The 24,163-nt window shown below is 39.8% G+C and overlaps 1 protein-coding gene across 4 annotated transcripts; it reads right to left on the minus strand.

The window, feature by feature from the left end:
- Positions 1 to 11: 11 nt before the first annotated feature.
- LOC119546596 (nuclear hormone receptor FTZ-F1 beta) lies at positions 12 to 23,097 on the minus strand. 4 transcript variants are annotated; one of them, XM_037853022.1, is made up of 8 exons: positions 22,795 to 23,097; positions 21,507 to 21,816; positions 2,815 to 4,667; positions 2,045 to 2,341; positions 1,828 to 1,977; positions 1,387 to 1,489; positions 1,173 to 1,327; positions 12 to 1,115 (listed from the first exon to the last, which is right to left on the minus strand). In XM_037853022.1, the coding sequence occupies exons 3-8, from the start codon at positions 4,519 to 4,521 to the stop codon at positions 1,032 to 1,034; spliced, it is 2,496 nt and encodes an 831-aa protein (XP_037708950.1). In that variant the 5' UTR covers positions 4,522 to 4,667; positions 21,507 to 21,816; positions 22,795 to 23,097; the 3' UTR covers positions 12 to 1,031. The 4 variants fall into 4 exon arrangements, with proteins under 4 accessions (XP_037708950.1, XP_037708949.1, XP_037708948.1 ...); XM_037853021.1 differs by having other exon boundaries at positions 22,708 to 23,097; XM_037853020.1 differs by having other exon boundaries at positions 22,233 to 23,097.
- Positions 23,098 to 24,163: the final 1,066 nt, after the last annotated feature.

The raw sequence follows: 24,163 nt of genomic DNA on the forward strand, positions 1-24,163 counted from the left end.
TTTATAGTTAACGTACTCACATATAGACACACACATATGCAGGATACACATCTAACTATCTAAGATATAAGCAAAAATTATTCTTTTAATAATGTTTTGTGTATTTGTGTTTTGAATCCTGTTGCAGGATTTGCTTCAGCTATTTAAGTAAGAGTTACACAATAATTATAAAAAAGAAATTAATACAAAATTAAAACTGACATTAAATGATAAATTTGATTTATGTATGTAGTTGTGTTTTTTATGCAACAAACAGCATAACTGGAATAGTCTTGGCCAACCAGAGATGGCGATTTCGAGTGGTCTTTTGTTGTATAAAGGTTTTCGGACATATCTGGCTGAATATATATATTTATATACGTAGACATGGGTGAAATTGCACTAAAACTAAATGCTACAACATTTAAAAATTGGATTTAGTTATCCGTCTTCTAATAATGAATATATATATATAGATATATTATCGAAAATTCCAGCAGCTCTCATTCAAACCAAATCGGTTTTGGCATTTCATTAAAAATACATTGAATATTTTTTCCCTTATATAGGTAAGTATAAAAATGTTGCTAGCTGCTGTAACTAAATGTACTTCTTCGCCTTAGTGTTTTTTTCTGCTTTTTCGTTTTTCTTCTTTTATAATAGTAAAAGTAATCTTTTAAATAAATTTTTTTAGTCTTTTCATTTTCCATGTGTGCTTTAGTTTACACTATACATAAGTCAAATATGTATAAATAGCAAAATCAATATATACTTTTTCTTTACTGAAACTTTAGCCGACAACAACAGCAATCTAGGGCCCTGCACATGGCTTATATCAAAATATATATTGGTGTAAAAATTTGGCAATCTTGCGCTAAGATTCAATCTTGACCAGTGGGCCTGATGTGGCTGCTATTGTGGCTTTGGTTTTTAGGCACATGTTTTCAGAGCTTACAGTTAGAGAACCTATTACTAGAATATATGTATCTAATACTAAATATGTAAAACTTGTTTTGCCAATGGCAGCAGATCTCCATCTCCGTAATCAATTGTCAATGCTCTCCGCGCAAGAGCTCCATTAGCAAATTGAAATCAGCCCCATCGCGAGTCTTGATCGTCAGCATCTCCTTGCCCAGCTGTAGAAGATTTATTATTAATACATGTTGGTGGTGTTTATCCTGATCATTACTCACCTGGCACGTTCGCTGCAGGTCGGGAATGCGCAGCAGGAGTTCCCCAAACTTTGACGGCGTGTCGGGATAATGGGCCAGGGTGTACGCCTGCAGGCTCTGCAGCGCCTTCTCCTGGCACTCTCGCACCTTCACCGCCTCCTGTAACTCCGTCGTATCTGATGGGTTAACAGTTGGTTAGTCATGTTCCGAATTTATTTATATATATTTCCCTTACCTGACTGCAGCAGCACAATCACCTTCATGGCAACATATTCGTAGCGATCAACGCGTAATCGCCTCAGGTGATCTGTTAAGTTGAGCATCCGTTCAATGCAGGTCTATAATGAAAAAGTTACCAGGTTAAATGTAAAAGAAGAATTAATATTATGCTAAATATTCCTCCAACAGATGGCGCCTTGAGCAATTCTATTTGCGCTCCAAAAACATACGATTTTACCAAATTTTTTCACCAACTAGCATTTTTATTGGAATAGATATTACCATCGATAAATAGATAGATATATAGATATTACTATGCTTGGTACATTTTTCTAAGATCTCGACGTTTATACGGACAACCAGTCATACGGACAGACATACGGACAAGACTATATCGAATCGGCTAATGTTCCCTGATCAAGAAATAGTATATTTGATCAAAATCGGTTTAACTGACCTGCAAGCCATTTGATTTAGCCTGCGATAGGGTTATCTTCCTGCCTTGTGACATTTTAATCTCGCCGGGGGTATCAATCGATCGAAAACAGCAGGAGAAGAGCAACAGTTCGCACCACGAATTGATGAGCAAGCAGATCTGGTCATCGATCTGGAATGTTTTGAGATAAAGTACAATTAAAATTGGGTATGAAGAGAATAATAACCCCCATACGAACCGAAATATTCTTGAAGAGCGGCAAGCTCTTGCACCATTTGACAATCTTGTACAGGCGATGATCGGCCACGTTGCAGAGATGGGCAATCAGATCGGGGTTGGCGTTCTCGCCATTCGACGTGAGACCGGCACTGGCTAATAGAGGATTGGTCAGTTGCGGTTGTGCGTGGGCGCCCGAGGATGCGGCTGACGATGACGATGAAGATGAGCTGCCGGATGCGAATGCGGAGAGCGGTTGGTTGATGCGGGCCAGCTCGGCATCGGTGTACTGCCACAGATGCTCAACATCCATGATTTCCTGGATGAGAAGATAGAAACTCAAGTTAGTGGGGTAATAACCAAAAGGATAAACGTCGGTACATGCAATAACGCCCACTCGGTCTAAAACTTTAAAATTTAAATATATTTATTTTTTTAGAAGTACAAGATTAGACTAAAAGGGCGTTTTTTTACTGGGCTTTATTGCATCAATCCGTCTTTTGATTAAAATAAATTCTTTTTTAAAAGCATTAAAGACCGTTTTCCCGAGTGCCAGTTAAACTAAAAGATCGGTAACTGTCTGACATAGTCAGCTGTCACTATATCGAGTCAACATAATACTTAACAGGCAGTCCAGGTGGAAGTTATAGTTAACTCTCACTTAAACGCTCAAGAAAACTAAATTTCCTTAACGGGCACTTTATCTGTTAGTCAAATGTTAACTGACACTTGAGAAATCGGATCCAAGGGCCATTTTCTCCATCATTTTGAGTAAAAATTCATGCATCCCACCTGCAGTAGTGGTGGTACGCTTCCGGTTCGCAGGCTGTGCTTGCCCGTCTCGCCTGATTCCTCTGACTTGATGGAAGCTCCCCCCAAACTGGGACTGGCTGGCAGGGAAGTGGAGCAGGGGATGGGTACGCCTCCAAAGCCATTCAATTGATGGAGTCGCTGTTGCTGCTGCTGCTGTTGTTGCTGCTGCTGCTGCTGACTTGCCACCGCTGCGGCGGCGGCAGCTGCAGCCGCTTGGTCAGGACTCAGGAGCGGACTGAGCATCGAGTTGGGCAGCGTGTAGGAGCACTGGTAGGTGGAGCGGCCACCGCGAGTTCGATCCTCCCGAATGGCCTCCAGTTTCATGCCCTTCTGCAGGCACTTCTCGAACCGACAGGCCGGGCACTTTTTGCGCGTGGAGATGCTCACCTGGCAGGGACCACCGCGCACGCACACATAGTTCTTGCGATTCTGGACGGTGCGCTTGAAGAAGCCCTTGCAGGACTCGCAGGAGAAGATGCCGTAGTGGAAGCCACTGATCTTGTCGCCGCAGATGGGGCACGGTGAGTTGATCAACTGCTGCCGCGATATGCCAGCCGGCGAGGCGGGATGCGAAGATCCTGAACCAACTCCATCCAGACATCCGCTGGATGTAGAGTCCATGCTAAGGTTCTGCGCCTCCTGACCACTCGATGGCACCGTCGATGAGGCCTCCACCTTGAGTGGCCGGTACAGAACGCTGTGATGATGGACTCCGCCATTGCCGTACAGGGTGCCGGCCGGTGGGGCATGCCGCGCCTGGATGGGCGAGTGGGTGGGACTGAACTCGGAGCTGTAGCTGTAGCAGCTGCTGTGCGAGGCATCGCTGTTGTTCCGGCTCAGCGAGGGCGTGTAGGGGGCGTGGCGCGACGTTAGCGGCGACTGCGATGGTGAGCTGTGCGTGTAGACGGAATGTATGGCGGAGTCGGGACTGGGATTCGCTGGCAGGGGCAGGTGGCCACCACTGCTCGACTTGCTCCGGGCAGTCAGTAGCGGTGAGTTGTCCCCCAGCGGTGGCTCAAACTTGAGATTGATGGGATCACTTTGCGTCGGCGCCAGCTTCATCTTGGCAGCCCCATGTCCCTGGGAGTTGGACATGGGATAGGACTTCCCCTGCAGCTGCAGCTCGCCGGCAATGTTCTCCAGTTCTGTCTTGATGGGCTGGAGGGCGCAGGTTGGCTGCAGGGGCGTGGCAACACTGGCCACCACCACCTCGTTCTTGATCGTTGGCTCCATTTCCATCAGCTCAGCCTCACCGCCGCCATTGACCTCGGCGTCGCTCAGTTCGCCCTCCCAGGACATGGGACGAGGTCCATTCTTATCCGCCGCCGTCCTTCGTCGCACCTTCAGATTCTCGATGTTCGCCAGCTCCTCCTCCGAATCGGAATCCTCGTGACTGGGCGGCTGTCCAGAGAGGGGAATGCGCAGGCTACCATGACCGTAGTTTGCGATCACCGGCACCAGATTTCCATTGGGCGTGGGCAACTCATCCAACTCACACTTAATATTCGTCACGGACACATTGTGCCGGGATCCAGTGGCTCCGCCGGTGGCTCCCACTCCTAAAGTTGTCGTCGTCGTGGTGGCCACGGAACTGGTGCACATATTGACCGGCAGTTGATAGCCACCGGTTCCTCCTCCCATGGGAGCACCCTGCTGCTCCGCCTTGATGCTCGACATATTGGGCATCTTGTTTCAGCTGCGATTTTCAGTCAATGTCTGCAATCACCGCTTCTCTTAGGGTTTAGATATTTATCAAAGACTTTTGATTCTCAGTTGTGCAATTTGTAAAAATTGGAGAGGTGTCGTTGATGCAGTTCCATTGTGTTGTAAAACTAGAAAGATCAAATGAGTTAAATTAGTTATTAGTTAGTTGCGGTCGGAAATTGATTGTGATTGTTAAACTCTCCTTCGAGGAAATTATAAAGTCGGTTAACAAACTCTTTTAGGAATTGAGGCGACTATTACTAAAGTATGACTGGATTATAGTATTGTAAAGCTTCCCCCCATTATAATAAAAAGATTTGTTCTGGTTCGAAACCTGCTCTTGGGATTTTCTTTATAGTTGGGCTTCTCCCACAATTCTTTTTAAAGCGCTTCTCGAGCACCTTTTGGCAATGACTCAATTTACTTCGTTAGCGGAATGGAATTTCTCAGACCCTTAGCGCCTAGCAACACGAACAAAGGCCTATTATAAGACAGCGGGATGTCAGCAGCAATAAGGTCAATGCCACCCAATACCAGAGCCACCCACCCTGGCGACCTTGCCCGACCATCCATACCACTTATGCTAATTGAGTTCATTCGCGAGCCGGCTTCAAAGAACCGCTCACATATGTATGTATGTGTTCAGTTCTTATCAACAGCCGTGGTCACTGTCTTTCCATCTCGCTTACCCACAGCTCCCCGTCTCTTTTCTTTCCCCTCTATCCGTCTCGCTCTGAGCACAAACAATGGCTTAAGCAATATACAACTTATAGGCAATGGCCAGCGTCGAAAAATGTCGTCGACCTCTGCGATGGAAAGAGGGAGCAATGAAGCAATCCGCCGAGCGAAAGAGGCACAAAGCCAATGGGATGGAATTATAATAAATTTAAGGTACAATAACCCAGCGCCCCCGGTTTTCGGTGTATATTTGTAACGCTAGCTAGATGTGGTACACCAAATTAGTGGTCAATAGGAAGTTGTGTAAGGGGTTTCCATTAAAAAAAATTTTGGTTTTACCAAGTAGTTTCTTATGATAAGATTAGATATCATTTAAGTAAAATCCAGTGCTTTTTTTTATTCGTTACTCTTGTGAAGCAAAAACTTTTTACTAACAAAAAATTATATTTTAAAAGACAATGTTGGAACATGTGTATTTCAATTTTATAAGAGAGCATAAGTTAGTGAAATTAAAAAAAAAGAGATCTATTTTAAAATGTATTAACCTAAACTATTACCAAATTTAGTTTTTTTGGGATTTCTGATTAACCGTTGATCATACCTACCAAAACTAATTTGGTAATTCAAAATTCGAAGTTATATAATTAAAAAAATGTGATCCACTTAAAAAAAATTTTTTTCAACCATTTGAGAATTTAATTTTTTTTTAAGATTTCTCTTTTAATCATTTATCTTCCCTTCTAAAACTAATGTGTTTTGTTTTTAATTTTAATATATTAAGTTTCTTGGGGTCGAATGCAATTCCTGTTTAATCGTTATAATCAAATTGTACAACATGTATAGTTTGAAAATAGACCCCGCCATGGGTACGATAGTTTTTAAGTTACAAATTGTAACAGTGCAACGACTATTAGTATCACTTGGACTGTCAAAATTTTCAGATGAACCCATTCGACCCCGAAGGAAATGCGTTTTGCTTAGCGGAGACCACAACCCACGCACTGCACCAAGACAAAACCGAGACAGCGACAGAGAGGGATAATCGGCAAAAGCCAGCCGGGAATAAGAGAGAGAGAGAGCGAGCGAGCGAGAACGGGTAAGAAGCGACGCGCAGAACAAGCAAAGGACGACCTTCAAATAATGTTGAATTTTGTACGCAAACGACCTTGCATAAAACAACAACAACCACGACGACGACGGCGGCGAAGCAAACCACGAAGAAGAAGACGCAGCAACGAAGGCAGCTCCCCACACACACCCGCACTCAGAGAAGCACACACACACACAGGGCAGTACGGACACATGCGCCGCCGGCAGACAAAACACGGGGGTCGAGAGAGATAGAGCAAGAGAGCAGAGAGCTTCTTTTGGTTTGGGGTTAGAGAAAGAACTGAAATACTCTTGCATGTGTGTACGTGAGAAATTGGCACAAAAGAAAACAAACAAAATTGGTTGTACGAGTATATTAAAAAAGAAAGAGGCACAAGATTGATTCTCAGCAAAGGTTGCGTGGGTGCGCCACCAGAAGGGAGAGAGAGCAATGGCAGGGGGGCGTGGTGGATAAAAGAGAGGGGGAGGCAGAGAGTGAGTGGTCAGCATGTGGATTTTGCTGATTTTCATATTCTGGCTTTCAGGGAAGTACTCAACATAAAAATGTACATATGTATGTATGTATGTACATTAGGGTGGTGCACATTAGTAACGACATTTTTAAGGTCCTTCTCTCATTTTGATGTTGCCAAAAAAAAATATTTTTGAAGATGTAGGTTTTAAGATTTGAGCATCGACTTACGGATTATCACTCATAAGCATTGTTGCCCTTACCCTAAAAATGTATTGTAATCTAGGTGGTGTAGATTCTAACTATAACGCTAAGTTTGGTTGGATTTCTTATGTGCATCAATATAAGTTCTACAGGTCAATAGAGTCGCAAGCATATTTATTGTATAACATTTTTATAGGCATACATGTTGAATGAGTTGTTTGTTTTTTTGTTTTTTAAATACTTAAAAAAAAGTTTAAATTTTAAAAGTTTAAACCCTAATGTCCATCTTACATACTCATATGGACCTGGAGTTTTGTGGTTCTGAGGGCACTTAAGGCCCGACAAATGCAGCCAACCGAGGTTCGATGATGGCCTCTCTTTTCGGCTTCTCGGTTTCCGGTTTTTTGGAGTTGTTCCTCCTGTGCTTGTTGTTTTTGTTGTTTCCCGAGGATAGAACTGTACCCATAGAGTGGGGATGCGGGTTTTGTTGTTGTTTCTGAGGACTTAAGAGCACTTTCAGGCGGAAGTTTTGTTACAGTTGGAGTTCGATGTTAATGGGGGGGGTGCCGAATGATGGAATGCAAATTGAAGTGAATGGATGGCATTGCGTAGTATTGGACATCGGAAGCTCTGCTAATTTCTTTGTACCTCTCTTTTATAACAGACTTCTAATTTCACCACTCGCATGTAGTACATTTACAGATCTTGAAAAATGTAGAATGATCTAGGAATTAACATGAAATATCTATGCAGTTGGAACCCCAACTATCACAAGTTCTGACATCTTTCTGGGAGGTATCAAACTCGATAAAATCAAAAAATTGTCAGCGTACATTGTCATTGACATCACATTCCTTTAATTTTCCCAACCAAAATAGAATTTCAATAGTATTTCGTGACATTTCAATAACCAAGCACGACATTCCGGAACACAGAATGTCGAGTTCAGTTCGGTTCAGTCAGTTTTGTGGGGGGATGCTGAAAGCCCGACAAAACTGCTGACCGAAAACCCACCCAACATAGATGCAGGGTTATTCTTTAGGCTCCATCGACCATTCCCCGTTCGCTTATCGATTTTTTATCAGGCCCTGACTTTGACAGCCCATCGAAAGCAACTTCAGACGCACAGAAAACTCCCCTCAGAGCTGTGGCAAAGGGGTTGACCTTCAGGTTTTTCCTATTCCACTACTTTTTTTTACTTTTTGTTCCTTTCTGTTTTTGCGGAAATGTGCTCCCTTAAAAAAAGAATATGGCGTAGTCGTTGGTCCTGCTGTGAGTTCGGGATTTGTGTGGGTGGAAGTTCATGTCAATAATATTCATGACATTGACATGCATTGTGGGGCACAAGCTTTGAGGGTAGGACGGACTCCCCCGTTCATTTCCCTCCCTTGTGACCTCTTGCCCTCCCAGTGGGGGTGGTTGATATCGTTGTTGACGTCGGAGTTTGCCCACTGAATGGGATTGTTGGTTTCAATTATGCGTAACATGAAAGCGGCGAGGGTACACTTTTTATGGCAGATCTGCTTACCCTTAAATGGCACCCCCACTAGACCGTAGAAATGGGGGTTGGTAGGGTGCTTTAATTGGGGGCAAAGGCATTCCACATTACACAAAGGGGCCCTTTCTGTGGGTGGCTATTCTAGCCTAAATAATTTTGTTAGCTTTAACCATTTGGGAAGAGTACATTCATTAATTTTCCTCAAATAAGTTCGGTGACATTTATTTCGGAAAGATAATATTATACGTCTTAATAAAATGGACTAGTCTCCTCTTATATCTTATACATCAAACTTCATTCATTTTAAAAACAACTTCAAAAGAAAAATGTTTAAGTAAACGAAAACTAATAGCCTTTGAGTAACAGAACATATTATTAACTGCATTCCAATTCAGAAAACCATCTTTCATATTAAAGTTGCTTACACAATGCTGTTGAGACTGACAATTTTAACTGCAGGCAATATTCAGCACGCTCCAAAGAAATACCAAAACCTCGCTTAGAAATACCAGCTGGGGATACAGATACGAACAGACACACCTTTCGCCAATTGACAACAAAGAGCCAGGTTATTTCTATGGCCAAGACACCAACTGCAGAGTGGGTCCATGTATTTCTACGGGTCCAGCAATTGCAAATTGCATTACCTGGCAATGGGGCACCATTTTGCGAGTGTTGCGAGCTTTTTGATTAATCACCTCGACCCGGAGAGTCGAGTGGTATCGGGAGGGGCAACGACGAAAGGAACGGCGGCAGGTCATTAGCATAATGTGCAACAGAAGTTGGCTTTTGGAAAATGGCAAACAAATTGCAAAACATGCGCTGCAAAAGCCAACAGGTTAGACATGACACAGAGATGCTCTGAAATGCTAGCTATTTTGTATTTTGTATTTAATACCATATTTCTATTTACTGCAGATTACAGGTTATGAAGGACATACATATTTAATAGTATACTTTATACTTTGCACGAAAATATACCATTATCTTTTATGAGCGACAATCAAACTTTAAAATTATAAAACGCCTTCTACGTTACCAAATAAATTCATTTTTATTCAGCAAGTAACGGGTATACAAATTGAGTAGTGCAGAGTGGTAACATGCATATGCATTGTACATACATATCTAAAGTATGCATATGCAGACAACTGAAAGAACTTGATTTTCAACAGGTGCGTCAGGTCTCGTCTCTTGTCTGGCATCGATAAGACCACTGTTGCCTTGTAATAGCAGAAAATATAAAAATGGCGTAAAAAGCATAAAGAAAACCGGTACTAGTGCACTAACTTCACTGAGAAAATACATATATATTCATCTTAATTCCATTATAATAAGGAGAAAAACACAAAAGATTGTATAATATTAACACAGTATTAAGTTAGAAATACAGAATATTATTGAATTTGTTCTTGATTATAGTGTCATTCTTCCTGGCAAGAAATCAACATTTTTCGATTATATCCTTTTTTTTCTTTAATTTAACCTTATAAAAAACCAAATATTATTTATAATTTCGACTCTCTCCGACTTCTCAAAATCGATATGAAACATTATAAAAAATTAAACTACTTTTATCTCGCTTCATTTAAAAAAATTAAGAGTACACATCTCTTGATTTCAAGAATGATTCTTCTTGAAGAAGTGAGAAGTCAAATACTGAAATAAAGAACATTTAGTTCTTAATTTTTCTGCGTGTATTTCTTAATAAAGCTTATAAGTTTTTGTGCTGTGCACTGTGCAGATAGTTCAAAAACACAGTAAACAAAGCGAACAAGTTTGGCCGCCTAGTGCAAGAAACCAGAAGACAACTTTGTCAACGTTGCTGCCGTGAATAGTATATGCTATATAGCCAGCAGCGGAACGGCTAATCTAACGACCTAGACACATTCCGAGAGGAGAGCCTGGAAGCCCCGAGCTTGCCACCTCCCAGCAGAGGGTCCCAGACATTTTCGGGGCATTACTATGTTGCAGTCAGGTATTCATCGTCTGCATAGCAATTACGATTTACCGTTCGACAAACAGGAAATGTTATTCTTGCGCATTTGTATTTTTATTATTTTCTGCTTTATCATTCGTTTTTATTTTTGCATTGTTAGGAATGGCGCATTCGCAAATGGGGAGGGAACGTAATAGCACTCCCCGGCAATTTTCCGTATGCATTTCCATTTTCCGTCATCTGCGGCTTTATCAGCGGGGCCTTCACTCCATCGCCATAATCGAGTTTCACCACACTATCAGTATCAACAAAAGATAACTGAAAACGGGAGTGAGGGAATCGTATTGCTCACGAAAGTTTATTTATAAATCTTGTTCTTAGTTTGATTTTTTTTAACTTGTTTGCAGCTGTCGACGCTGTTTTGCCAGACTCAAGGTCGTTGCGAATATTGCTTATAAACACGGGCGTGTTGTTAAAAAGCAAGCCAAAAACAAAAAGCAATCTGAATATCAGTTCCCGGATCAGCAGCCAGTCAACTCTTATCCAGAAGTGCTCTAAATTGTCATAAATCAAGCGACTGTCCCAATTTTGGTTAGAGCTTTAGATCGAAACTTGTTTAAAAGTTCCTATTGTAAGATCAGAGGGGGATCTAGGAGGGCTAAACTCTACCGAGTTAAAAGTGCGCCATTTGGGAATATTTTTAAGTTTAGAAAATAAAATATTCAGCAACAGATTTCAAGGTGAACTAGAATCTATTTTTTTTCTATGTATCTTATAAAAACAATTATTTGGGTAACAGCCAATGAATAAAAAAAAACTACAATTTTAAAAAATATTTTTGAGTCAATTTCCCTGAAAATTTCTAATTGAATCAGAATCAATTGCTTCGTATAAACAGCCATAAAACAAAATAAACAAAATTTGTAAAAAATATTTTAGAGTTATTTGCCCTGAAAATATAACTAGGCGTCTTTTACGTAATTGTACACGGTGCATCAGCTGTACGTGCAGCATTTGTGTTCTGCAGCACTAAGCTTTTCGCTTACCAAACTCTTTTATGGGGTAATAAATAAAAAAACAAAATATCTAAATGGCTTTCATCAGAATTAAGAGTAGGTATATTAAAATTGCATGATTCCAATTCGCCTAAGCTGCTGCTGCATCGTCTACGAATCTGTTAGATTATTTGAGTGTTGGCGACAACTCTCGACGATCGCCCACCAAAAAGCAAAATGACGCACTGAAACCGTCTCGCACATTGACTTCTTTTTCAATTTTTCTAAGCCCCAACTTCAGGTCGGTTTTGGAGTCGCTTTCAGTTTGCTTCCCTGCTTATTTTTCAGCTCCGCTGTGGGGCTCTTGGAACTCGTTTCAGCATGATGCTGTTTCTGCTGCTGGGTGGGCATGTTGCAGGTCTCGAGGTGCAGTTGCCGCTGGCAGCGACTCTGAATGCGACTCCGTTCTGGTCCGGCTGCGTGTGTTTAATTAATATCAAAAGCCAGCTCGGCGACGCACACGTACAACATGTATCTACCAACCAAAAGAAACAAAAAAAAAAACTGCTGGATACGAAATTCAGCGATACTGGCGCAAGTTGTTTTGGCACAAGGTGGTTACGATCACATTCAACCAAATGCAGCTGGGCTATTCTTGTTGTTCAACTGAAATCCACTCTGCATGCGTGTTGGCACTCGGCTGTTGACCAAGTTAGATGCATCCATTGAGCTTTAGCCAAGTTGATCGCTCTGTTTTTGGCAGGTTGCAATTTATAAAGTGTTTATTGTGTAATCGATAAACTGGAACGGTTGGTTGTTCGTCATTGAGCCGGATCAATGGAGTTAGGAGAGCGGTGTGGGTTCAGTTCACATGTATATTTTATAAAAAGTTCAGATCTTGAGACTATTGATTTGATATGTGCAATAACATGCTAAGAAATAAAGTCAAAGTTTAAATCCAAGGTATTATTTACTTCTTAACAATTACAAAGAAAGATTAAAAGCTCATATTTCTAGTAAATCAGTAAGAATATATATATACATATATATTTTTTAAAATTTGGCCCCCCCGGTCACGAACTATCCTAACCACTTAACTATTCTTAACCTAGCCTATTTTCTCCACCTCATGTTAAATTATAAGTACCCAATGAGAACCCAATTTTTGTTTAAAGTTAGGATAGATAAGGATCATAAGGAAATCTTCACTTCAATAAATTTAATTCCCGTGAAATCAAATAGATGACCAATTAAAGGCAGAGCCATACAATACTTTCACCTTAAGGGAAACCAATGATATGTACAATGGTTAATAAAATTATTATTATAACACCCATACTAACTAGTCCCACACTATATCTTTTTCATTTATTCAAACCCATGGATACACTGCAGAGTACTTAAATTTGTTTTATTTGTATTCGAAAAAGTATCGAAAAGTCCCGTTGCTCGATTCGCCTTGGCCCTGTGCCCAAATATGCTTTCCACCTCCCCCTCTTCTTTAACGCTCCCCCGGCCATCTCTCTCTCTTTCGCTCCAACAACTGGGGGCTCAGTTTGTCAACAGCTGCAAGCGCAATGCTCCCCAATCTTCAGCTGCAGTGGTGTGTGTGTGCATTTGCAGCTACCCCATCTTTGAGTTCTTTTCATTTTAACTTTACTATTATATTTTTCGGGCAAGGTCATCAGCGAGACAAAGTCAACGGCCGCCAATGACCCTTCTCTCGCTCTGCTCTTCCTCTCTCTCCCCCCTCTCTTTCTCTCTCTTTCTTTTTGTTGGGTTCTTACGCTGGCTCTCCTTTCTGTTGCTTTTCTGCCTCATTTACAACTTGTTCTTGGGCACAGGCGAGGGTGGGAAGGGGGGTGGTAGAAGGTAGGTAAGCAAACGCAGTCAGCATGACGTGATGTGTTTTTTTTACTGTTCTTGGTGGCTCTCTCTCTCGCTCTTGGTTCTTCTTCTCCTTCCGTGGCTTCCACTTCTTCGTCACATTTGCTTTTGTTTGAGTTTGAGTTTGAGTCTCAGTTTAAGTTTGAGTTTTTTACGTCTTGGCAACAAGTCGTCGTGCCACTTCTTCTTATTTTGTGTTGCTGCTGGCAGTGTTTGAACGTATTTGGCCTTTCTTTTGTCCACTTTTCTTCTTCTTTTGATGCTGATGCTCTCTGCCCCATCTTCTCCACTGCCCTTCTTTGTGTGCCTGGTTCTTGATGTCTTGTTTGTCCCGCAAATGTGTGCAATGATCTCTTTCTTTTCTCCCCGTTTTCAAGCTTAATTTTATTGTTTTTGGCCATTGTTGGTCTTCTTCTTCACGTAGTTGAGTTCTACAACCCCCTGGCCATGGACCCCAATCGCCCTCTTCCCCTTCCCACACTCGCATTCACCGCTCATTTCCCTGTAGTGCATTTTTAGTTGGGGTATTCAGGGGTTTCTAAAGTTAACTTAAATAACTAAAATACTATAGCATAATAGCATACAACCCCCTGGCCATGGGCCCCAATCGGCCTCTTCCCCCATTCGCATTCACCGCTCATTTCCCTGTAGTGGATTTTTAGTTGGGGTATTCAGTGGTTTCTAAAGTTAACTTAAATAACTAAAATACTATAGCATACTTTCTTCACACAATACTTTGGATAGGATTTGTAATCTTATGGGCCCCAATCGCCCTCTTCCCCTTCCCCATTCGCATTCACCGCTCATTTCCCTGTAGCAGACTTTTAGTTGGGGTATTCTGTCGTTTCCGAAGTTAACTTAAATAACTCAAATATTGTAGCATACTTTTTTAACACAATATCTGGGATAAAATTTCAGCCGAGCGGGGAGTTACTCCCAAGACGCCCAGGGCACACGAATTATAGATGTTTCAAAAAAATTAAATCCTATCTACGGTTGCCTCTGAAAGTTCTTTAGCTAAATATATTAAACTGTTGAACTAACCAACATATAACTAAATAAACAACTTAGACTAGAGGATTTAACCCCAAAACCGCCAAGGCACATGCCACTGGGTGTGTTAATGTAAAAAATAATAATCTTATCCAGGGATGCCCTTAACACTTTTTCAGCTAGAAATTTTAGACTATTGAACTAACCAATATAAACAAACACAAAGAACATTTCATTTACTCCAACTCACTCTACGTTAAATTAACACTACATACAATATTATAAAGTTGGATATTTTGTAGCAGGAAAGAACAAATGATTTTTAGGCAATAACAGCTCTCATCTTCTTTTATAGCCGTACAATCATTGTCCCATAACTCTTTCGAAAAATGCTTCTGCTTAAATAAAACACCTTTACTTAACTTTATTACTTCAAAATGTGTGTGTGGTAAATATCCCACCCATCCAAAGTGAAGCAGGTGTTTATCAAACATTATTTGCGTTATCTGTCTAATATTGACCAGATTAAGTTCCTTTCACGGTGTTTTCATTACCACTGCCAGAGAGCTAGACACTTAAGATCATCACGAGACAGTCTGGGACAATTCGGAGCAGCTTGCAAAGATCACAAGGGGATACGAAAATAAATTAGACAGAACGCTATTACATTTTTGAAATGCGGTTGAATGATTCATTTCTCAAACTGAGAAGAGCCATTTGTTGTTACTTTTCGTTTATACCCTATTCACACCAACACCCAAATTTTATTTTATAGACGACTTCCCAAGGTCGTTGCTTGACTTTCTGTAGAGGGGAAAATTTAGCAGTGGTCGCTTCACAAAACGATTTTCGCTTTCTGTGGTTTTCAATGATCGTGTGTGTATTTCCTGTTTGAATTGTGATAATTTCTTTTGCACACAAAAATATATACCATTCTAATTGTTTTTTGTGCGACAGTCTACCAGATTTTAGATTGTGAGATGGATGCAATAAATTACCGTGCGGTATCAACCTGTTCGAGCCGTGCTGTTCAATGATTGGATTTGACTGTTTACGGGTATAGTATCTTGTTTTGGTTTAGTAGTAAGATATATTAATTTAGGTTGATATTATTTTAGAATAAGAACTAATAAAAACGCTTACATAAAGATCCAATATTTATTATTAGTCCATATCAGATTGTTTAATACTTTGAACTTAATCAAATGATATGGGGATTGTGATATTGTTTAACTTTCGACGAAATCTAAAATATATAGTTCTTGATAATAAATATAATACAGTTTTCAAGTTTACATTTTTTACATCATAATAACACTGCAGCTAGGAATCGTTATGAACTCGTCATATGTTTTTAAAAACACACAATTCTCCAAAAGCTTAGCTCGGAGAAAAACGATCACTGTAGAAAAGACAGCCGAAAAGAAATCTGAAGCAGGGGGAAACTCGTTTTTTGCGGCGGGTTGAGGACCATTGATGGGGGAGGGGAGTGAGTGGAACCAATCAAGCACAGCAACTAAGAGGACCAAAGAAAACGCAAAGCAAACGAGGGCAGAATAAAGATTCTGCGAAATCTACGCGAAAGATCCAATACCCTATAAATTCAGGGGATTCATTTGTTTAGGTATGTAACTGATATCAATATAAACTTAAATGTAATTCCTTATTTGACATTATTTTTTTTAAAACAACATCAATTTTTGTTGGGAAACAATTTGAGAATAAGCACCTATAAGAACCGCTTGCAGAAGACGACAATCTATTTAACCTATCAGTATTTTAAACTTAACCAAGAGATATAAGGAATAGGTATTATGATATTAATTTACTTTCGACAAAAATTGATATATTTCGTAATAAAAACCAATAATTCTTCTGTATTTAATTATTCCTCAAAATCTTTGATGAGTAGTAGCTCCCTCTTTATAGAGCATTTATATCTAAAATACAAAAAATCCAGACTGTTCCGATCCCAGAACCTCCGAGCTCAGTCGATGGATGGTGGGCAATATTCAAGTGATTAGTCATCAGACGAAAAGTAGTTGGCAAAGCAAAAATGCCAGAAGAATGGAAGGAGAAGATCCCCAGCTCGGTTCAATGTTTCCATAGCCCCCTCTTCGACTTGGCCAGCCTCTACGTCGCATTAGAATAGTTTCTTAACAAATTTTATTGACTGGTTTTTTCACGGATTCACGGTAGAAAACTTTCAAGTTGCCTTGCCAGTCGCGAAGCCTAGGTTGAAGCTGTAAATCGAGTTGTGTGGATCTGAAGCTGTAGCCAAGAAGATATGGGGGCCTTTAAAGGCGTTTGTCTGGAGCCATGCGCCAATCAATTTTTATCGTTTTGCCTTAATTTGATGAGATTTTTATCGATTTCTCGTTTCCGAACCCAAGTCAAGTTGAGCCTGATCCCCACCATCCAAGCTCAAGCCGGCAGCTTCTTCTTATTCATCATCAAGTTATTCTTTATTTTTTGCATAAATTAAATTGGCTAATGGTCATAAATTTCGGCTGGTCGGGCCCTGATTGTTTTGAGCTCCTTGAGCGTTGCTTTCAGGGATTTATTAGCTGACCTTCAACGTTATAAATAAACATGAAAATTCCTTTAGTCTCCGCATTCTGTAGACTCTGCGCTGATTTTCTTCTTAATTGAGTGACTGACACGAGGGCCGATTCTGTTGATAGCTCGGAAAAAGTTGTTATAAATTGTATAGGTGTGGTTTGGTAATTTTGGATGATCAATCAATAAAACAGTAAATGAAAAAATGGTGATGGTAAATAACATTTATATCAAAACATGGCGATAAAAGTTTAAATAGTTAGGATACAAAGGGGAAGCGAGAAGATAAGTTATTGGAAAACCCCAAATTTCTCTAAAAAAAAAAAAATATAAAAGCCAGATAATTGGGTTAGTCATCCATATTTTGGGGTTTCCAAAAGGTGTAAGTTTTTCAAACACTCTAGTGCCAACAAATGGGAAAATTCTGTAGAATGCCTTATTGTCAACAATTTATTTGTAACCTTTTCAACAGGCTTTTTTTTTAGTTATCCTAAGCATAAGTATTTTCCTACTAATTTTATTCATAGCTATAAATATTCCAGGTATTTCAATCTGATCTATCAACAATTTAAGACTTATCAACGGGTCTAAGTCTTACATACACACATTCCTTTTCGGTTTTCAACAAAAGTTCAACTGCAGTCCAAAAATGCTTCCAATTGTTGCACAACCATCAACAACGGTGGGTTGTTGCAAATGCAACTGCAACTGCGGCAGCAACAACATTTAGGCAACATGTTTTTCGTCTTTTTCTATGGCCCCGCGTCACCTTCCATCGCCAACTGAAAAGTGCCGAGCCAAGACAAGAAATCGGCCAAAGTGATCATGTTTATATAGACACGTATAGAGTCTATGGAAAAAACACAAAAACGACAAAGGCAACAAACATACAACGGCAACCGCCGAACCAACGGCTGCACAGTTATGGCAATCGGTAAAGTTGCCAGTTGCAAAAATCAAACAAAATGGCACAAAAACAGCGAGAGGGCAACTGCAACAGCAACGACTGCCAACTGCAATTGGCCAAAAACTGCAAGTAAAAACGAGAAAAAATATAGTTTCTGCAATCCGAAGAGTACATACCCTTGTACTTTAAACGATTATGTCCTTATGATTTTGATATACATAGATGATTCTATCAGCCTTGTAAAAAAATACATCTATACAATGTGATCAGCCATTCTTTATTAAACGCATTTTCAAGATTGTTAAAAAAGGAATTTATTTCATGAAAGACTTCTCTAATAAGGCATACTAATGACCAATTTTTATTTTATTTCCAGAATTCTGAAATTGATATTTTATTTACAAATAATTTATCGATATTTTTTGGCTTTATGCTCGTTCCGTACAAGTTCTTTCTTTTTTTTTGCAAATCTTTATAGCTAAAAGAGGATTAACTGCCTTCCAAATAAACTTCCCTCTTCAATATTTCCACCCAGTAGTTTTTATAATTATTTATCACTTTTATAATACCTGATAGCAGTTGTTTTCCTATAGGAATACTTCACAAAACTTGTTAATTTCAATAATCAATAACAATAACTTAAGTGCGTTCGTAATACTTATATTTAATTTTCCCTTAGAACATTTTCTTCCATTCAACATTTAGCCAATATGCAATGTTACAAACCACTAGACCTAACCAAAAAACCCTTGAAAATTATTAAAAAATTGTAAAAACGACAAGCAACAATGTTGCCAAGTAATAGAGCGATGGAAAAGCCGTCTTTCCTCTCTTTTTCTCGCTGTAAGAACGAAAAGAACTTTGGCTATATTGTGTTCTATTCTTTTTCTGCCTTTTCACCTGGAGTTCTTGGCGAGGTTACAACAAGGTAAACCTGCTGCCATGCTATTGTATCTTTCAGTTGGATCTTTCGCCTTAGACAATGGAACAAAGCAAAAGGCATTCTCGCTATTCTCGGAGTTCGCTCCGCCAGAATAAGAAAAAGAATTATGGTGAGGAGGTCAATGTTGCAATTGTTAACTGCTAATTAGCAGTCAGAGTCAAAGCCAGGGAGAGAATCGGACGGACGATTCAAGTGGGAGGTGGGATGGTGAGATGGGCAGGGGAAGTACCCGAAGGCATGTTCGAGAACCGGTTAACAGCTGGCACCCAACTGACGAACGAAAAATAGTTAAGTTGTGGCAGTTCAAGATCGACATAAGATATGGCTAGACAAATTATGATCTCTTAAGGGGACGGTGTTCTTAAATATAGGGGGTAAAATATTACACATAGTATGGATATATTCTTGGTTAGCTATGAGGCGTACCACTTGTTTTCTTACTAAATAGTTCATAATTATATTGAAATTGGTTCTCTGAGAAGGTAATATTTTAGGGTACATATTACCATTAGGGTGGACCAAAGCGTCGACATATTCAGAAGCAGCCGATTTTAGCCAGAGTTATGGCAACTAGAAATAGTTAAGTTGTGGCAGTTCAAGATCGACATAAGATATGGCTAGACAAAATATGATCTCTTGAGGGGACGGTGTTCTTAAATATAGGGGGTAAAATATGGATAGTAAGGATATATTCTTGATTAGTTATGGGGCGTAAGACTATTTTTGCCCACTAAATAGTTCATAACTTAAACTGGATTAGGACCTCTAAGGAGGTAATATTTTAGATTACATATTACCATTAAGGTGGACCAAATAACTAATTTATTCAGAGGCAGCCGTCTATACCCACAGTTATGACAACTAGAAATAGTTAAGTTGTGGCAGTTTAAGATCGACATTAGATATAACTAGACAAAGGCGACGGTGCTTTTAAGTATAAGGGGTAATATATTTTAAGCCATCCATTATACTAAGTATGGATGTATTCTTAGTAAGTAATAAGGTGTACAACTAGTTTTCTGCGACATGATCTCTGGGAGGGTAATATTTTAAAGTATTTATTACCATTAACATGGACCAAATCATCGACTTATTCAGAAGCAGCCGTCTTTAGCCAGAGTTATGACAACGAAAGCTGTAAATTAACCTTTGAGGCTGCGCACAACGTTTAAAAAGAGTTCAAGAACATAAACAAGCTTATGCGGTGGATAAACCGGAGCCAATCAACTTACAAAACTCGCGGTTAACCTTCGCAAATGTAGAGAAGACTCGGGGGTGGAAGAGGTCATAAGTCCAGCTTACAAAATGAAAAGAGTTGAGACTGCAGCAGCAAAGTAAGAACCGCCAATAAACACAAAAACCGCAAGCCGACGCAGTCAAAATAATAATGAGCCCGACATTTAAAATGGTTTATGAGACAGCCCCTTCTGCGGGCTTCTCCTCAAAAGCACAAAGTTTGGCCCAACCTCAGCCGCAGAATTGGCCAGTCTTCGATTTTTCTGGGTCAAGCCTCACGCGAAAGCAGAAAGAGCAAGAGACTCTCGGCCGCGGCTCAAGAAATGTGTGGTAGAGTTCAAAACGTGCCTGGGCCATATTGTTCAGAGACATGCATTGCCATCGCCTTACACAGCCAACTATCCTCCTCCGATACTCAACTCCCTGATCAAGCCCGTCTCTGCTCTCATTTTCTTCAAGTCGTTGTCGAAACAATTTCCGGTGGCCTGCACTGAGAAAAAAAGCTCCCCTTAAGTCAAAGGCAAAATACTATAAGACCATATACAAAATTCCTATATCATCTGGCTAAACAGGATGGTTATTCCTTATAAGCTTGCTTTTAAAATATGTCAAAAAAATACTGATATATTATTCTTCGGAAATACATTGTATGTTGTGAGTCATTTAAGCCTAACTTTAAGTTTTTATCGAGAGTCAGCACTTAAACTTAAGTCAAAGCTGGAATAGCCGTTTATAAAATATATAATAGGTTCGTTTGAATACAAAAATAAGCTTTTATAATAAAAAATTTGGTCTACTAGGAAACACATATCATGTGGCGAAACATTTAATCCTGACCTTAAATCAGTAGATTTATTTTAAGAGATGATTAAAAACTTAACTATCTTAGTTTTCATATCATGTCATATTTAAATATAGCATTTGGAGATCCTAGAGAAATACGTTTTCGGTTCCCTGAGCTTGCTAGATGTTTTTGACAAATGAATGAGTCAGCCAAGTTGGGGTCCGAATTCGAGGTTCGCTGAGGCCTCCGCCATATGAAAGTAGTTCAAGTGCCCAACGGCGCCGTTACATTTCACTGCTTATGAATTGAAGTGGACGGCCAGTCACTTCGTAACTCGCCACTGGCTCCCCGTTCCGATATTTCCGCAGATTGGGGCGTTAATTAATTTGTTTTGATTTCAAAGGCTCAAAATGCTTTTTTTGTGGTGTGGGTGAAGTGGCTTCTTGGAATGGGAGAGAAAAAATGCTGGTATTGAACTGAGCTACTTCCTAGGTACACTTTTATTGAAACTTAATTTCTGAACTTTTTTCAAAAGAGCTTAATTATTTTATGACATTCTTGGTTCCAACAGATGAACACAAAAGAAACATTTTTTTAAAGCAGTTTGGTTATGGATCGTTAAAAACATTCTGTTCTTTTTTGTTAATATCTTTCTTTTTAACTTAAAGAAATCACAACCAAACGTCAATTTTTTTTCGAAGTGTAAAAACATTTTTAATTTCTCCTAGTGTATAGTTTTACGATTTACTGAAGTGTTCTGTTAAGAATAAGTGTCAATCTTACCATTTAAAAGTAAATAAAAGTATTCCAATTGTCCCGTTTTTCAGTCTATTAAGATTTTAATGGATTTCCGTTGTTGTTGTTGCTGTGTTGATAAGATTTTGTTACCCAAAAGCCAGTTGGGATTTCAAGTTGGTCTTGTTTTATGGGATTCACATTCTAGTTTGTGTCACATTTTACTTGGTTGGTAAACTTATTTAATTTGCTTGCACATTTGTGTATATAACTTTTCTTGTAGATTATTTGCCCGAGTGGAAGCGATTCGATGGCAAAAACGAGGAAATTATTGCACGACAAACATGGGATTTTTCACCTGTGAATTATTAACGGTAAATTACTCATCCAGCGATGGCGAGGCGAGGCGCACTTGTGTGGGTTAACGAGCGACGAGGAAAGGCAGCAGCAGCAACAGCGGCAGCGGCAGCAAATTGACAATAAAATAAACAAAATGCAGCCGCGAAAAAAAACGACGAAACTTGTTGGAGCTGCAAACGCGGAAACTGTTGCAAGCGAATCGAAACCAGAAAGACTTTTCTGCACACACAATGTCCAATCAGAACCAACACACACTCTCGCAGTCGCATTCACATTCGCACTCTCCTCTCTCTTCTCTCCCACTCACACACACACACACACACGCTGTTCTGCACTTGCCTCTTCTTTCTGCGGCTTTCTTCGAGTCTTGGGTTTTATTTTACACGACGGCGCTCTTGTTGCGTTTTTCCTCACCTTTCGCAGAGTTTATTGACATTTTCAGCGTTCGCTTTGTGCGCTGCTTTCTTCGTGCCAGCGAGCGTGCGCTCTCTCTCCCCTGGCCTGGCTCTCACTCTCTCGGTTCTTTCTCTTTTGCCGCCTCTCTCCCGCTCACCCCTCTCAGCACTTGCTTTTTTGTTTACAATGGAACACTCTCACACACACACACACTCTCGCACAAAGAATAACCTTCAATTTTATCTTATCTCCAGTCCACTCATTATTCTACTACTTTGCGTTTATTAGCATTTGCTTTTCGGTGCAGAATTTAAAACTTAATCAATGCCCTTGCATGCTGCACCCACACACACGCACGCCCACACACGCAGCCACAACGAACGACCTTTGCGGTGCGAGCGAGATGACGCGACACGAAAACTCCAACGCCGCTCTCCCGTCCCATTCTGCCGACTGCAGAAAAAGGTTTCGTTTCGTTTCCGATTTAATATACCATTTGTTCACGGATTCGGATTTAATTGCACGGCAATTGCGGGCGGCGCAAAAGCGCTACCTGGCCACTCTTTTTCACTCGACTCACAGGAACACCGATTCGAATCCACAACCACAATCGCACCGCTCAAACCGATCCCACAACAGCACAGCATTCACAGAAGCACTTGCCCAGCACTTGCGTTGCGACGAAAAAACTGACTGAGCCTCGGTGGCGGATGATTTATTTTAGAGACGTTTTTAACAACAAAACGTAAGGGTCGGCAAACGTAAGCCAACGTAAGTGTCAGTAAAAAAGGGAGACAGCCTCAGCGTAAGTGTCAGTAAAAAAGCGAGATGCAAGATGGAGAATGGAAGAATGGACGAATGGAAACCCACAACAGAACCGCTCGCGGTGAAAATGCAAAATGTTTGTTTTGCTGACGAATCCCACCACAGGCCGCTCTAGAGGTGGAGCGACCAGGGTCTATCGATGTCCCCGAAGTTCGACTATCGATGTTTACACGTCCCTTGAAATGTTTGCCACCACCCTGCTACTGAGCCTTGCCACTTTTAAGAAATTTAAAAAAATCTAAAAATTTTTTTTTCATAATTCGATAGTTTAGATATTCAAAAATATCTCCCTAATCGGATTTTTCAAAATTCAAATTATTTTTAAAATTATGGCTGATTAAGAGAATGTAAGTTATACGTGCTATTCTATCAGTTAGACTGCCTGAAATTTAACGTAAAACTTTAAACGCGTTTTTCTCAAAACTACTTTTTCTGATACGGTAGCCATAATATTTCAAGTTCTAATCAGCCGATTTACTTAAAATTTGTCATGAATATTCTGTCAATATCTCTCTATCGCATGAACCAACAAAAATTAAGAATTTAAAATTTGTAATATTTTTAAAAAATTCGATAAAATTAAAAAATTAGTAAAAAATCGACCTTTTTTTTGAGTAGCCGCCATTTTATGAAAAAAATTTTTTTTTTTTGTTTTGCTGGTTCATGACATAGCGACATTCGTACTGATTAAGAATCTTTTTTTTTTTATTTTTAAGATGACCACAAGGGTAGAAATCATGGCGACGAGGACACGGCCTTTTTTTTTCCCCCTCTACTTCAAGAACGCATAACTCGATGAAAAAAAAAATTTTTTTTTTTAAATTTTATTTTATGTACTCTTCTAAGTTAAATAAACAAATGATAAAAAACCCGACACTAAAAATATCAATTGTTTAGTTTTAATTAATTGTTAAAAAAGGCTCGAAACTAGAGCCTCTGGACTAGAATACCCCCTTAAGAGGTGAGTATTCCATTTGAACTATGTTCTGATAGTAACCCGTTTATCAATTAACTTTATTTTTGCGACTTTAAAATATAACAAGAAAGGAAGTTAGCTTCGGCAAGCCGAAGCTTATATACCCTTGCAGCTATAATTATTAAATTTAAAAACACAAAAAATGATA

This window comes from Drosophila subpulchrella, chromosome 2L (genome assembly GCF_014743375.2).
Source record: "Drosophila subpulchrella strain 33 F10 #4 breed RU33 chromosome 2L, RU_Dsub_v1.1 Primary Assembly, whole genome shotgun sequence".
Classification (NCBI taxonomy): domain Eukaryota; kingdom Metazoa; phylum Arthropoda; class Insecta; order Diptera; family Drosophilidae; genus Drosophila; species Drosophila subpulchrella.